The sequence below is a fragment of the Phocoena sinus genome, chromosome 6 (assembly GCF_008692025.1).
Source record: "Phocoena sinus isolate mPhoSin1 chromosome 6, mPhoSin1.pri, whole genome shotgun sequence".
Lineage (NCBI taxonomy): Eukaryota > Metazoa > Chordata > Mammalia > Artiodactyla > Phocoenidae > Phocoena > Phocoena sinus.
Window position 1 is genome coordinate 89,248,828 of NC_045768.1, and position 14,992 is coordinate 89,263,819.

The 14,992-nt window shown below is 40.7% G+C and overlaps 1 protein-coding gene across 3 annotated transcripts in view; it reads right to left on the minus strand.

Moving 5' to 3' along the window:
- PTPDC1 (protein tyrosine phosphatase domain containing 1) overlaps positions 1-14,992 on the minus strand; it is a 93,182-nt gene that overhangs the window by 1,145 nt on the left and 77,045 nt on the right. For 2 of the 3 annotated variants that reach the window (XM_032636014.1, XM_032636013.1), the window contains exons 7-10: positions 12,251-13,509; positions 9,107-9,292; positions 6,337-6,447; positions 1,642-3,774 (exon numbers count right to left, since the gene is read on the minus strand). In XM_032636014.1, the coding sequence (XP_032491905.1) occupies positions 3,658-3,774; positions 6,337-6,447; positions 9,107-9,292; positions 12,251-13,509 (1,673 nt within the window). In that variant the 3' untranslated portion in view covers positions 1,642-3,657. The remainder of the gene's footprint in view (positions 1-1,641; positions 3,775-6,336; positions 6,448-9,106; positions 9,293-12,250; positions 13,510-14,992) is intronic. The other variant, XM_032636011.1, reaches the window with a different exon arrangement.

Sequence of the window (14,992 nt, forward strand, 5' to 3'; positions counted from 1 at the left end):
GCCATTCAATATGGTTCAACCTGATTCAACGTCTGAGTAGTCTTGTTTTATTTTTAAGAGGAGAAAGAAAATGATAAAGCAATTCACTAAATCAAAACCAAGGAGTATTTGAAGACTGTAATCAAATGGTCAAGTAGGAAAGTATTCTAGAAACATAACTTCTCTCCCAAAGAGGCAATTTTAAAACATGTTTTCATTTGCCTCCCAGAGGCAATCTTAAAACTTTTCATTCTTAAAACATCTTTTCATCAAAAAAGCCAGGAGGCAAGAGCGTAACAGCCTTCTATTGTGATATAAATTGCAGTGGATGTATGAAACCTATTTTGAGTGCAAAAGGTTTTACGATATTAAAGTCTTATTGGGACATTATTTTTAGTGACTGGATATTTTAATTGATGGCTTAGAACGAAGGTTTGCCACAGCTCCACTATTGAATGGCTCCATTGTGATTACTTATAAATCAGTTTTATTGTCAGCGTTGGGCTAATCAGAGATCAGCTCATGCTTAAAAGCATAACTAAAAAATAATGCACCACTGTGTCACAGGATTTGTTGAATTTTTCTCCTGCCATTTTATCTGTAAATAATTTTCAACACCTAACAATGAAAAAGGCTCCTTTGGTAAGGTGCTAATCTTGGGCCACATTCATAAAAATAAAAAGCACCAAAGGGAATGTGGCTCTTGGTTCACTTGCACTAAAAATATATCAATACTTATTAATTTTGAACAACAAAGATCCTATGAGTAAGCTATCACTTTTAAACAATCACCCAAATTATTTGGGGGCCTTCAGATATCAAGAACTTGGGGCATGCACTGTCTACAACATAGCATCTCTGGAAATTTTTTTAGACCTCTAGGGAACAGCCAGAAATAGCACTCAAGCATATGAGTAAGTGTCCTCCACTTAAGAGAAAATAAGAGATACTTTCTCTCTATTGAAGTACGATATATGGTTATTTTCATGGAATCCAGAGTGATGAAAGCACATACTCTTTCTCAGATGGAAATGGGAAGCTGGCTGAAGCTATGAAAAAGTAGATCAGCATAGCATTTCTGAGTTACGCAAATAGATGAAGCAATCTCTAAAACAGCAGCACTTCATCTCAAGGAGCATCAGCAAATTCTCTGAAATAGGAAAAAACTAAAAAGTGTGATATGCTAGAGATTATATATATATATATATATATATATATATATACACACACACACGTGTGTGTGTGCATATATATATAAAACAGTAACAGAGTGAGCTCAGTCTTTTTCAGAGGACAAAAAATGTGGGATATTTTTGCTGCAGTTATGGATAATGTGATGTTCTATAATGCCATCGTGGAGTCAAGTGCTGAAAGGGCCTCAAGAGGGAGGTGAGCATGGTTCAAAGTCAGTCAGAGGGGAATTCTTTCATCAGCCAAGTGTGAAAAATACTTCTCTCTTGGTCTTGTAAGAGAAGTAAGCAAGACAATGCATGTGCTCAGCCATGGTAGTTAAGTTCTGAATGTGTGCGCTTTTGGCCCTTTCCACTCTGCTGACCTAAATTTTGCAGCCCTGTAACTTCTTCCAGTAGGTAGATTTCTATCCTCCGGGCTACAAAGAACTCCCCACCAGTTCAAACACAGGAAGGCAGGAATCTTGCTGACCTTGAGATTTTCCTCACACATTCCTCTTAGAACCCTCGTATCTGCCGGCCTCCATCCCTTTGTCATTCTGAAACGACAGGATGCGGACTGATTAGAGCCTGGCTAGCTGACTATTCAGCCTGTAACTCAGGCTGCCCATCAGGATACTCTAATCACAAAGCCACATCTTTATCATCAGGACCTCAAGAGCACCAAGCTGAAGAACTACAAGACGAAGGTTATGGGGTTTTTTCCCCCACTTTTATTCAAATTAATACAAAAACTGTATACAGTCTAATTAATTAATTTCTAATTAATTTCTCCCATCATCTCTCTTTTTCAGGCTGGTGCACTTAGATTTTAGACATGCACTGCTGCGGTCACATCACGGCTGTGCAGGATCTATCCTCTAATTTGAAACGACCATTTCAGACACACAAGCCAAAAGCCACTTGTCAAATAAGCCATGGGTGGTGCCTGCCCATGTGAGACTGAGATGAGGATAAACACCTTTTTAGGTAAAAAACATATTTTTATAATGTACCTTTGGATAAACATAATTATTTTCTCCCCTTCTTTCCCAGATCAGGCACTTGAAAATAAGAAATTTCAGGAATGGGCAATCCAGTTCATTAAAATTCACTGGATTTGATTTCCTAAAAAATTCAAACAGCGTGGCATTTGGCATTTGCCACTAGAGTTAGTAAGACCGATAATGACTAAAATATTTTTGATGTGCTAGAGCTTGGTTCAGAAATGCACAAGTTGGATAAATTTCATTTGTTCTGTCTTTAAGATTAAGTAGTAGCTTTAGTTAGAAACTGGTTTAATATCACTTTAATTGGGAAGAACTATCTGTTCTGTGGCTTGGCCTCTCGTGCCCCACATATTCATTTAAATAATATTTAATGGCTTCAATTGCTGATAGTTTTGTTTATAAGGAATTAAAATAGTTTGAGCAATTACTTCCTCTTATCCAAATGAATGCAACCTACGTTGAGTCAAATTCAGTTTAAAAGTCTTAATTCTCATAGAAGTAAAGCAGCCAAAGATAGGGCCCTGAGGCATCTGGGTTTATGGAACGATAGACTCAGGAGGTGTGGGCTGGTGCTCAAGCTATCACAACATCGGCATGAACAGAACTGCCTCTGGGGAGAGGCTATGGCTAGGGTGCCCGCCCCTGTAAGACAGTTCTTTCTGCTGGAGTCCTGTAGCTTCCCATACTGCCTGTCACTGATCTCACTTTCTCTGTAAAGATGCTGCTCAGCTTAGCAACAGCCCAGGGGAGTGGGAATAAGGTTTGATGTGTTGAGAACTGCTCCTTCCGCCTGTGACAGCAGAGGTCAGTGAGGTTGTCTGGAAGCCTGACAAAGAGCAAGTCTACTTCCTACAGTAATAAGTCCTAAACACTGCACTGTCAATCCTTTAACGTAAAACTAAATCACTCTGAAAAATAATACATTTGAGATCCTTTGCCACACTTATAAAAAGAAAAAACAAATTCAAACAAATATTAAAAAATCCTTTAAAAATGTTGAGTCAATTGCCTTCTTATTAACAAATATAAAGCCGTTTAAGACACTTGGTGACTTCCTTAGGTCGTGTATTGGGGAATAGACACACAGTGAAGTTTTATTACTAAAATTATCTATTTGGTAAAAACTCTAGGAAGAGTTCCATCAATAAGATAATTGTTTTGGAAAGAAGAGTTAAAACTTTTTCCAAAATGTTAAAAAGAATAAGGATGTAAACACCACATTCTTAAAATATCAATACAACAATATTAATCCAGCTAAATAAATAAAAGAAGTGGCACCAACTTTATGGCAATTTTTCAACACAAAAATGTAACTCAAGGATATTTTAAAATAAATAATTGCTCCAAACAGGAACAAGCATTCTTAGCACAAACCAAGAGCATCTGAAATAAAGTGCTGTGAGACGAAGCAGTTCCACATTTCAGCTTGTTCAGCTATGAGCAGAAATGCCATCTAGATCTTCAGGTCTGAAATATTCACGAGGGGAAAGTCAGCTTCACTAAATAGCAGGCTTAGGGCCATCTTTTGTCATTTTTCTTTTTTCTTCCAGTGTGTGCTTAAATATTTTCTTCAGGGTGTTGTAAACTATTGGTCCATTTTCAGAATCAAAATTAACCTGGTAACAAAGAAAACTTATATTCAGGATACTATAACAAGGATTTTAACCAGTCTTTATTTTGGGAGAAAAGAAAGGGGGTGGAGAAAAAAACAAAGACTTATAAACAAAATTATATACAATTAAAAAGCACACACAATGCATTTCACACACTAGTTTTAATTAAAATACTATATTAGAATTGCCAATCATGTCAATACCAAATTTATGAATGAAAACTAAAAAAATTAAATCTAGTGCCTGGATATGTACAGTACTCATGAAGCAAGTCAACAGAGTGTGATGGGGGTTTTGAATGCAGAGACTAATCATGGATGGTATAAGGGAAAGGTCTCCTTATTAAAACAATGCACACCAGCTTAACTGTTGGACTGAGGTGACCTGAGTGGGGAGCCTAGCTTTCCACCTGTCAGTAATTATAGCCTCAGGCCATACCTAATCTTTCTGTAAAATGAAGACCACAAGATCCATCTCCTTAGGATTTCTCTGAGTACTAAATATGAGGCTCTAACACATGCTTGGCACATGTAAATACCTCCATAAAGTTAATTTCCTTTCCCATTGGTAGGAAGGCACCACATATACATATTTGGATTTTTTACCCAAGTTCACCGTATTGCAGGGTTAGGAGTGATGTTAGGACAGAGAACCAGAGCAATCACCACAACTCCACCCCACTCCCATCACCAAAGCAATGTGTGACTCCTTAGGAAAGGATCAGGATCACTTGGCCAGTGATCCCTTCCCTCCTGGAGAGAGAGAGTGAAGGCTGTTCCCTTATGAAGGGCTGGGAAGAGTCTGAGATTTCACCCTGATAACACACCTTATAGATGCTAGCAGAAGACAGGAGATTGCTGGGTCAGAGACAAACAACTTTATGACTGAAGGCAGCACACGCTCTGTAATCACATGGGTTCCCTTGCCCTCCAACCCCCCTGGGGATGATGCAGAGGAGCACAGGTGGAGTCTGCATCACAGCTGAGGAACTCCATGCTTAGGCAATCCCCCATGTTTGATGAGGGAGCTGTGGCAAGACTACTAAGCTTTGGCCTGAAGGAAACATGATCTTTGTTACATAGGAAGCAGATGCTACACAGATTTCCTTGAAGAGCTAGCCTGGAATAGAAGCTATCAGGGCCTTTGCTCCTAAGATTGTGCACAAGGGGAGAGACCCAAGAACGGTATTCTAATATTTTTACAGACAGATTTGGGACAACTGGTATATTTAACTTTTCATTAGTATCCCCCTAAAAGGTCAACAGAAGTTGTAAAGAATTCCTACCTCTTTCAGAGAGACCAGTATTCAGGATTTTTTCCAGTTAAATTCATAAATTTAACTTTATCTTAATCATTATTTTGTCTGTCCTATCTGCAAAAACTTATTAACAACAGTTTGAACTGTATACTTTGTTAAACACCAAATCACAACCATCCCCACACAGCAGTGGCCTCTGGGTCTATGAAAACATAAACAGAGATGTAAACGATCACATGACTTTGGTTTTGAGGCGCTGACTCTGGAAACAGTCATGAAGAGACTGAGAGGATGCAAAGTGGTTACTGCTGTAAAGCATCAGATGAGGAACAAAGAAACCTGCCAGAAGGACATCACTTTGGAAAGAGTGGATGGGGAAAGAGATTGGTGAATAAGTACAAATAATAAGTGCTATTATCATTAATGTTTGCCACAGATGCTGTCATCGAAAAACTGGGTTCTATGTTTAATGATATTTTTGTATCACATATGAGAGATACCAAACAAATTGGTTTAAGAGGTGAGGGGAACATTTTCTTTCTTTCAATATTGATTTGGCTGCACCGGGTCTTAGTTGTGGCATGCGGGGTCTTTTGTCGTGGCAAGCGGGCTTCTCTCTAGTTACGGTGCACGGGCTCCAGAGTGTGAGGGGTCAGTAGTTGCGGCGCGCGGGCTTAGGTGCCCTGTGGCACCTTAGTTCCCTGACCAGGGATCGAACCCGCGTCCCCTGCATTGGAAGGTAGATTCTTAACCACTGGACCACCAGGGAAGTCCCAAGGGAAGCTTTTCTCTTGGTATGAAATCTGGCGTGTTTTTTCAGCCAGGAAAGACTGCTGCAGGCCAAAAGGATGTGCATGGAAAGGAAACATTATTTTACTTTTTGCTTAGGATTTGCCAACCAGACACGGTACCGAACTGCTAACGTTGGATGTTAAATTCTCAGTAGATGGTTTCTTGTTCAGACCTGAGGTAGAAATGGCTCAACAAGAAAAGATTCTCTGAGTTCCACTAGGAACATGATTTTAAAATATTTTCTCAACATTCAATTGTTTCTCTCTACACAAAACTTCTTTGTTCCAAAGTTTTCCTTCAAAAAGCCCACAGTTCAGCCTTTTATATCATTGTTAGGAAACTGATATTTTTTAGCCAAAAGTTTGCAACTATTTTCGAGAAATGTCAAACACATTTCCATTAAAGGGAAACATGGCCAAAAGGTTTATTTTAGAGAAGGCTGGTGACCCTCGGATTCTGATTTACAAAGATTATACTGAGTGTGGTCTGTAGGGAGAAAGAGAAGTGCCACCCACCTTAGTGAAGGCTTTAATGGCACGTGCAAGAATGGCTTCCTCCACGTTGGCAGGAATCATCTGCAGGCTCACTATGCAATGCAACACGCAAAGAATAGTCTGTTGCTGCCCCTGTTTTTGCAGAAATCAAAATCAAACAAGTTAGGGGTGGGATGCGGAGGGTGGGAGGGAGACGCAAGAGGGAGGGGATATATGTATACATATAGCTGATTCACTTTGTTATATAGCAGAAACTAACACAACATTGTAAAGCAATTATACCCCAATAAAGATGTTAGAAAAAAAATGCCTCAAGAAATAAACTTAAAACAACTGCTAAGCCAAGAACTGGTTTGTGACCAAGTAATCATTACCTCAAATACTAAACTGTCTACCAAGGGCTCTACCAGTGTTTAGGGTTATGTGTTAACTTGAAAAGCTTTCAGTAGATAATATCAAAGTTGGTTAGTTATTACACAAAGTAGAGTTGAATCTGAAGATAAGTGCAATTTAAAATCAAATGCCTTCCATGCAGTGAACTGAGGACGATCCATTCTTGTTGTTTCTAGACATAATCGTTTCAGTATGGCTAGTAGATGCTGACACGTCACAGCAATACGTGGACTAGATGGCTGGGTACTCAGTGCTCAGTACCTTCATCATGTCTTGCCAGGGGCAGACAATACTGAGTGGGGAGGGACAGAAGAAGAAAGACAGCCACAGCCCTCCAGGAGCACGCCATAACATAAGGGGGAAGGTCCCTGAAGAACGTGTCCCCAACCTGACTCCTGAGGGTTGCTTACTTTGGAGAAACAAAGGAGAAACTCCATCACTGGAGCAATTCGCATTCAATACACGTTGCCGCCCGAGAGCCACTAATTTCACTTCTGGAAATCTACTCTAAGGACATGATCTGAAATGCAGAAAAACCTGCAAGCACAAATTATCATTACAGTGATGCCTATAAAAGTAAAAAATTCTAAATAATGTAAATGCCCTGCATGTGAGGGTTGGAATGAATGATGAGGAAACAGCACAATGTGACAGAAAGCACATGACCTTTGTGCCGGAGTTTGTATCCTGCTCTGACACATGCTGCACACTGTGGGCAGACTGCTTCACATTCCCTTCTATGAAAAGTGGGGCCTCTACCTCTCTGAGTTATGGAGATGAACAAAGGTGAAAACAGAAATTATGACCTAGCAAGGGCCTGGCCCATTGCCACCCAATGAAAGTTAACTGCCTTCCTTATCCACCCTCCTGTTTCATCTCTAAAATTTAAATGCTCAGAAAATAGCCTAAGAAAGGGACTGCAGATACAGGAAAAACCTTATCTTTAAAGACGTGCATCACACAACTGTGAGCAAGTGCCTGTCTGTATCTCTGTGTGTCTATATGAAGTAGTAATAGTAGTAGTAGAAGAAGTGTTTACACCACAGCGTAGTAGGTTACTCAAGGCTGATTATAATATTGTTTCCTAAAACAAAACAAAGCCTATTTATAAACGAAAATTAATATCTCTTCAGGGTTAAAAATATTAAATTGTATAAAAGAATCTACAATGAAAAGTCTCTCTTGCTTCCTAGATCCACTGTCTCCTACTACTATTCTCTAAAGCAGGGGTCCCCAAACCCCGGGCCACGGACTGGTAACAGTCCATGGCCTGTTAGGAACCAGGCCGCACGGCAGGAGGTGAGTAGCGGGCGAGTGAGCCAAGCTTCATCTGTATTTACAGCTGCTCACCATCACTCGCATTACTGCCTGAGCTCTGCCTCCTGTCAGCATTATGGTGAGTTGTATAACTATTTCATTATATATTACAATATAAAAATAATAGAAATAAAGTGCACAATAAATGTAACGTGCTTGAATTATCCTGAAACCATCCTCCCCCCAACCCACTCCATGGAAAAACTGTCTTCCATGAAACCTCTCCCTAGTGCCAAAAAGGTTGGGGACTGCTGTTTTAAAGGCAACCACCCTTATCAGTTTCTTATTTTTCCCTCTATGTTTTATACATACACGAATTATATACATAAATGTATATATGTGACACACACTCTTTTTAAAGAAATACAAATGAATGCATATTCCAACCTACCTCAGTTACTCATATTATATGCTCACAGTAAATAAGTAGAAACAAATACTTGAAAATGAAAAAGTGGTTAGTTATAACATATCCCCATGTTAGAGCATTACCTACCCATTAAAGTTAACATTAATGAAAAACTTAAACATGGAAAAATACCTATGTTACAATTTTGAGCAAAAATGAAGTATAAAGTTGTATGTGAAATAATTTTTACCAAGTTAACATATGTATCAGTAAGATTGAAAGAAAAGACTTGAAAATGTTTAAAGTATTTCTCCTGGGGTTATGGGTATTTTCCCTTTTTATTTTTTGTATCTTCTAAATGTTTATACTGGGGATGCATTTCTTCTCTTACCTTGGAAAAATTTAAATTAGACCCCAATAAGGGATTCTGTGTGAATTCTTTTTTTTTTTTTGTGGTACGCGGGCCCCTCACTGTTGTGGCCTCTCCCATTGCGGAGCACAGGCCCAGACGCGCAGGCTCAGCAGCCATGGCTCACGGGCCCAGCCGCTCCGCGGCATGTGGGATCTTCCCGGACCGGGGCACGAACCCGTGTCCCCTGCATCGGCAGGCGGACTCTCAACCACTGCGCCACCAGGGAAGCCCTTCTCTTTTTTATAATGTTTTTTTGTAGTCTGTAAAACTTGTATTGAGGGCCTTAGTTAACTTCATCAAGTGTTCAACAGCTACTTTACCTTCTCTAATAAAAACAGTGCTTCCGCGGCATCCGCAGATCTGTCAACCAACATGTCCACGTCCTCTTTGGTTATCACAGGCTCCTTCAGCTGCTCCACCCAAGACCACATCAAACTGCACAGGATGAAAGGATCCCTTTCGCCACATATTCTTTCCCAAGCTCCATCTCGGGAATTTAGTTCTTTCTAAAAAGGAAGGAAGAAAGAAAGAGAAAAAGAAAGGAGAGAGGAGAGGAGAGGACAGACAGGAAAGGAGGGAGAGGAAGAGAAAGAGAGAGACAAAGTGAGGGAGAGAGGAGGAGAGGGAGGTAGGCACGGTTTGACATCTGATGATCCTTAGGCTGTCCAGGAGAGTAAACTCTTAGGCTCTGGGGTGTGGATTGGGACCCCTCCCAGTGACTGCACTTCCAGCCAGTACCTTGGGCTAAGACATGCACTTTCTCTAAGCCTCAGTTTCCCTTTGTAAAGTTCATCTCCACCCCACAGGTAGACTGGCTAACTGAGAGGGCTGTTAAAGCTCTTGGTACAAAGAAAGGCTTAGCTAACCTGAGTTCTCCACTTTGTTTAGAGACCACAGAAACAGTTCAAGAAGAGGGAACCTTCCTTTTCAGGCTCCTTGGAACAAAACAAATATTTACTGCAAGGAAGTAGAATGGTAGATGAAAAAGTGTAAATGAAAAAGTGTAAAGTGTAAAAGTGCCAAAAAGTTAGTAAATGTGGTATATGTATTTCTTTCAAATTCCTTTTTAGAATCCTATGTAGGATTTAACAAACAAGCCCCGTATTCTGAAATTTGATAGGGTAAAATAACTAGGAAGTCTTGCCAATACTCCAAATATCTGGAGATAATTTAAGATTTTAAAACTTTACCTCACAGAGATCAGGGGAAAAGTGGGATAAGAATTTTAATTTCTGACAGGGTTCAGATTTGTTTTTAATAAATAAAATACGTGTTTGCAATAGTAATAAGCAGAATAACTGCCACCATCCATTCATTCACCCATCCAATATTCATAGAATACTTAGACTATGACAAGAACGATGATAAAAGACTTATCTCTGATTCTTACAGCAACCCAGCAAGGAGGTCTCCTTTACAGATAAATGTACTGGGGGGCTCAGGAAAGATGAAGTAACTTGCCCAGGAGCCCAAAGTGTGAGAGCGCATTCCCAACCCAGATCTGCTCTATCCCAGTCTGTGATGTTTTTCTCATGCTACCAGGGTCCTCCAGCACTGGGTTTCTCTTTATTATGTCATAAATAAGCCAAAACTTTTAGTTGTGGATAGTCCTTCATATCCCATAGATCATGTACATAGCAGAGTAGCTTTTACTCAATTTTTATGTTGGGCAGAAACAACATGACTCAAAGACCCTCTTAGTAGAACAACCATTACATCATTGTTGTTTTCTGAAATCTTCCTGCATTGTTAGGAAAAACATCAGGGATGATGGAAAGTATTAAACACGTGAACTGTATCCTGGCCCTGCTGCCTTTGGACCACATCTCCTCAAGCACATCCCTTGACCTCTGTGACCCTTAGTTTCCTGACCTGTGATACTTAATTCATAAGGACTGAAAGATTAACAAAGAATCTGTAAAAAATATCATCTGTCTCACAGGACTTTTGTGAAAATCACATGAAATAATAGATGTGAAAGGGCCTAATAAGGGCACAGGCTGCATTATGCTATTCAAATCATGTTCATTTTACTTTTTCCAGAATTCAACTGATTTGTTTTATTACTGAAAGACCCACAATAAAATCTAGAAAGGAAAAAAAAGGTAAACCTATCCAAATGGTAGGGTAGTATCTACCTCTAGGAAATGCTTTCGTTTATATTATGTGTTCAAACAGTCTGGCCCATGTGGGGCTGACCCACGACGGGGTGGTGAGCTCTCAAGCCTGAACCCGGAGGTCCTGCCACTAGCTACTGTGGCTCACAGCGACGCAGAGGAGACCTGCCCACTGAGTGGAAGGCTTGTTCAGTTTGGAGTAGGAAATAAAGAAAATACTTCATGTTGGAAGAAAGCAATACATTTAACTGTTCATTAAACAAAACACTACAATTCTGATGGAGAAATCGTGTGTGGAAGTGCTCTCCTCCTGTCACACAGTTGCAAGTGAGGGCGAGGCTCCACGCCTACTCTTCCCGCCCCTGCATCTGGAAGGTCTGGCCTCCTGAAAAGTGTACACAGCTTGTCTGATTAACGGTAGGATATAGAAAAGTAGCTACACAAATAATTCATGGTAGGTTATGGGCTAACGAGCCAAAATTTCACTGAGCCAGGCCTCCCCAGGTCAGCCCCATATTTGGGCAGTTTACTTGTTTCTGATAACTAGGTCTATAAGGCCTGCCTTTTCCCTAGACCAGCTGCTTATTTTGGGCAGAGAGCAAGGCTAATTTAAGACTGTCTTCCTAGTGAAAGTACAACACAAAAAGGCGTTAAAATTTAAAATTTCACATTCTAATTTAAGTAAAGGCTAAGAAATAGACCCCAAGAACCCAATCTCTGATAAAACCAGTGGCACAAAGGTATGCTGTGGCCATTCCCATTTGCCTTCTGGAATCCAACACCTGACTTATTGGGGTGGACTGGGAAGTCTGCAGGAGGGAATGCTGAGCAGACAGCATCCATCACTCGTCCTTCTGGCTTTACTTGATAGTTGGGTTAATGAGCTTTGGAAAAGAATTGTCTCTATTTCATTTATATTATCTCTGTCACTGGTTCTCAGAGAGTGGTTCCCTGCTAGGTCTCAGGTTAGAGATACTTCGGGTCAGTTCCTACAGCTGTCTGCTGTGGTCTGTTCATCTGTCCATCAGTCCTGCAAGCCCAGTGAGAAAGAAGGAAACTATCGACATCAATCAATATCATTGCCTTGCTCAGTCAAGCACCCTGCTGAGTGCTAAGCACTAAGGGCTTTCCTTCACAGAGATTGAAATGAACCTACAAAACAGCCCTGTGTCTGCTGTTTCTATGACAGTAAGCTGGTATTATAGCTGAGTAACTTGAAGTTCAAAAGTTACGTATTATACAAACATGTCTTCAAATTCCTGTAACAAATGAATTTGGGAAAATGTATTGTTTTTGCTCTTACACAAATATTTCCCACTCATATATAATTAAATGAAATACAAGTACCTGCCACATTTCTACCTTCTTTTTCACTTCCTCCTTTTCTGCAATCTCATTTAAATTTGCCAGGGCTTTGGCTGCCAGTATTCTCCTTGCTTCAACACTCAAGTCAGAATGTAAAGCCGTGTATGGAGCAACTTCAGACAGGTATTTGCTATCCCGGGTTTCAGGTCCAACCAAGAAATGTGCTTTGGGACTGGACGCACAGTCCACGGGGTGGTGGCAAGTCTCACTGTCCTCCGTAACGGAGCTTGGGCTACAACCACCACGAGTTTCACACTCACAGTGGGACACTTGCTGGTGAGAACAGTTTAGTTCCTTAGGGATATTTGCAAAATTTGGTGTAACTGGTCCCCCAGGGTTGTATGAACCTGAAATACCGGAAGAGAAAGTTCTACTTCGCTGTACTTCCTTTGGAATGTTCGTCCTATGGAAAATTGATGACCTGTCATCTTTGAGTCCTTCCAGGCCTCCCAATTTAGCGTGATTCCAGAAAGAAAATGTACTGCGGACCAGCGTTTCCTTATTTAAATCTAGCTGTGGAGACTGTGGGGAGTAACAATGGCTTACGTGCTTCTGCTGCCTGGCGTTATGGCAAAGCAAGGCCTGGGCAGGCACTGTCCACGGAGTCCTCCCTTGCTCCAGAAGTGACTCGGCTCTCTTTAAGTCCGAGTCACTGTAGCTGAGCTGCCTTTTCAGACGAGTCAGGGGCTGAAGGCACTCAACATTCCGCCTCTTCCAAAGAGGGTCAAACTCTTGCTCACTGGAAAGAATCACATCCTGATTCTCAAAATCTGCCACCACTGCACTGGGGGTGAAAGAGTCCGATGCATCACTGTCATGTCTCAGTAACTCTTTATCCAGCTGCATTGTGACCATCTCAGAAACAGTCTTTTCAATTTCAGCAGAGAGGCCAGGTACTTCTGCCACTTCTTCCGTCACTACTGGCCTGTTCTCAGCTAAGTCCAGCAACAATTTGCACACGAGATGGATAATTTTGGGTACATGTTTCAGAAGTCGTGCCTCATAGCCATGAAGCAGATGCCGCTGACGAATGAGATACTGTGCTAAGGTGACAGCATGTGCCTTGGGGTCACAGCAAGAGAATATATTGCGAAGAGGAATCAGAAACTGAGTAAATTCCCTTACACATAGTAGCTGTCCTCGGGTTTGTATGGAATTAGGTCGCTTTGCCCGAACAAATATAATTGCTTGGTCAGCAGTCATTCTTGTTGCAAAAACTAAGTAACATGCTATTAAAACACCTGAACAGTGAAGAAGAGAATATTGATATGAGAAAAGCTTATATTTTTATTTATACTCTTAGGTGATTTAAAATTTGAATATCTGTTAGGAAACCATATAAATACAGAAACATTTTAAGTACAATGATAACTTTTTGTACAGGTGTTCATCTATTTACTAAGTCTATGTGGCAACCCTCCCCTTGACTGAGAACACTTGGTCACCTCTGTACTCCAGGGCAAGCACCAAGAACTGTCACAGTGAAGTTGAGTAGGTGTGGAGTGAGGGGGGATGACTGAGTGTGGAGGGTGATGACTGAATAAACTGATGACCTGGCCCATTTACCGTCATTAATGCCCAGCTCCAACATGGAAGAAAGCCAATCCTGCTTTCCACACTGAACAGCTCTTAAAAATTTCTATCCAATCAGTCTGTACACTCTACTTGGAACTTCCCACCCCTGCCATCTTTGACATCAACTGGTGGCACATTCCAGACTGGCATTTTTCCTACTTGGGTATTTTTATCTTTGGCAATTATTCACATTCACAATCTATTTTTTTCTCCTGATGATTCTTATTTAAGACTAAACTAATGCCTAAACTAATATGTATTTTCCTCTAGACCATAACTATTTTTCTATAAGCACTTAATATTAAGGAAAATAGCCTTAACAGTATAAACATTATGTATTCTTGTTAATTAATACTAAATTAAAATGAATAATAAAAAGGCAATAATCAATTAACTCAAATATAAAAGTTAATTAACATCAAGTAAAAGGCAATTCAAAAGACATCTGTAAATCACCAAGTTTGTGAATCTTGTTACACATGAAAATCAGAGTCTCTGAAAAATGCATGTTTTCCTAGTACACGGCAAGGTCCAACCTATCTTTCTCACTAGGACATGGCAGTTCTTTAGGGTAAGTATGAAATATCTGCAGAGCTATCATGTGGAATCCCTACAACAGTGAGATTTTGGCTCAACCATGAGAGCTGACAGTCTGGGACAGAACTGAGTCTCTACCCTAAAGATGCTCCCCAGAAGGTGGAAGACCCAGTGGTAGGTATATGGGTACACTGTGGACAGAGTTGAGCTCAGGTGTCTGGCTAGATTACATGACAATGAAGATTCCAACCCTTTTTTTTTTTTTTTTTTGCGGTACGCGGGCCTCTCATTGCTGTGGCCTCTCTCCCGTCATGGAGCACAGGCTCCGGACGCGCAGGCTCAGAGGCCATGGCTCACGGGCCCAGCCGCTCCGCGGCATGTGGGATATTCCCAGACCGGGGCAAGAACCCGTGTCCCCTGCATCGGCAGGCAGACTCTCAACCACTGCGCCACCAGGGAAGCCCAATTCCAACCCTTTTTGTGCCCCAATATCAGTATTGCACTGATATTCTGCAGCATTTTTAAGTAAAATCATTGATTTTTATATAGAATTCTAGGTACAGGTAAGACTCTCCTTTATAAACAAAATTTTTACAGCCATGGATTTTAAAT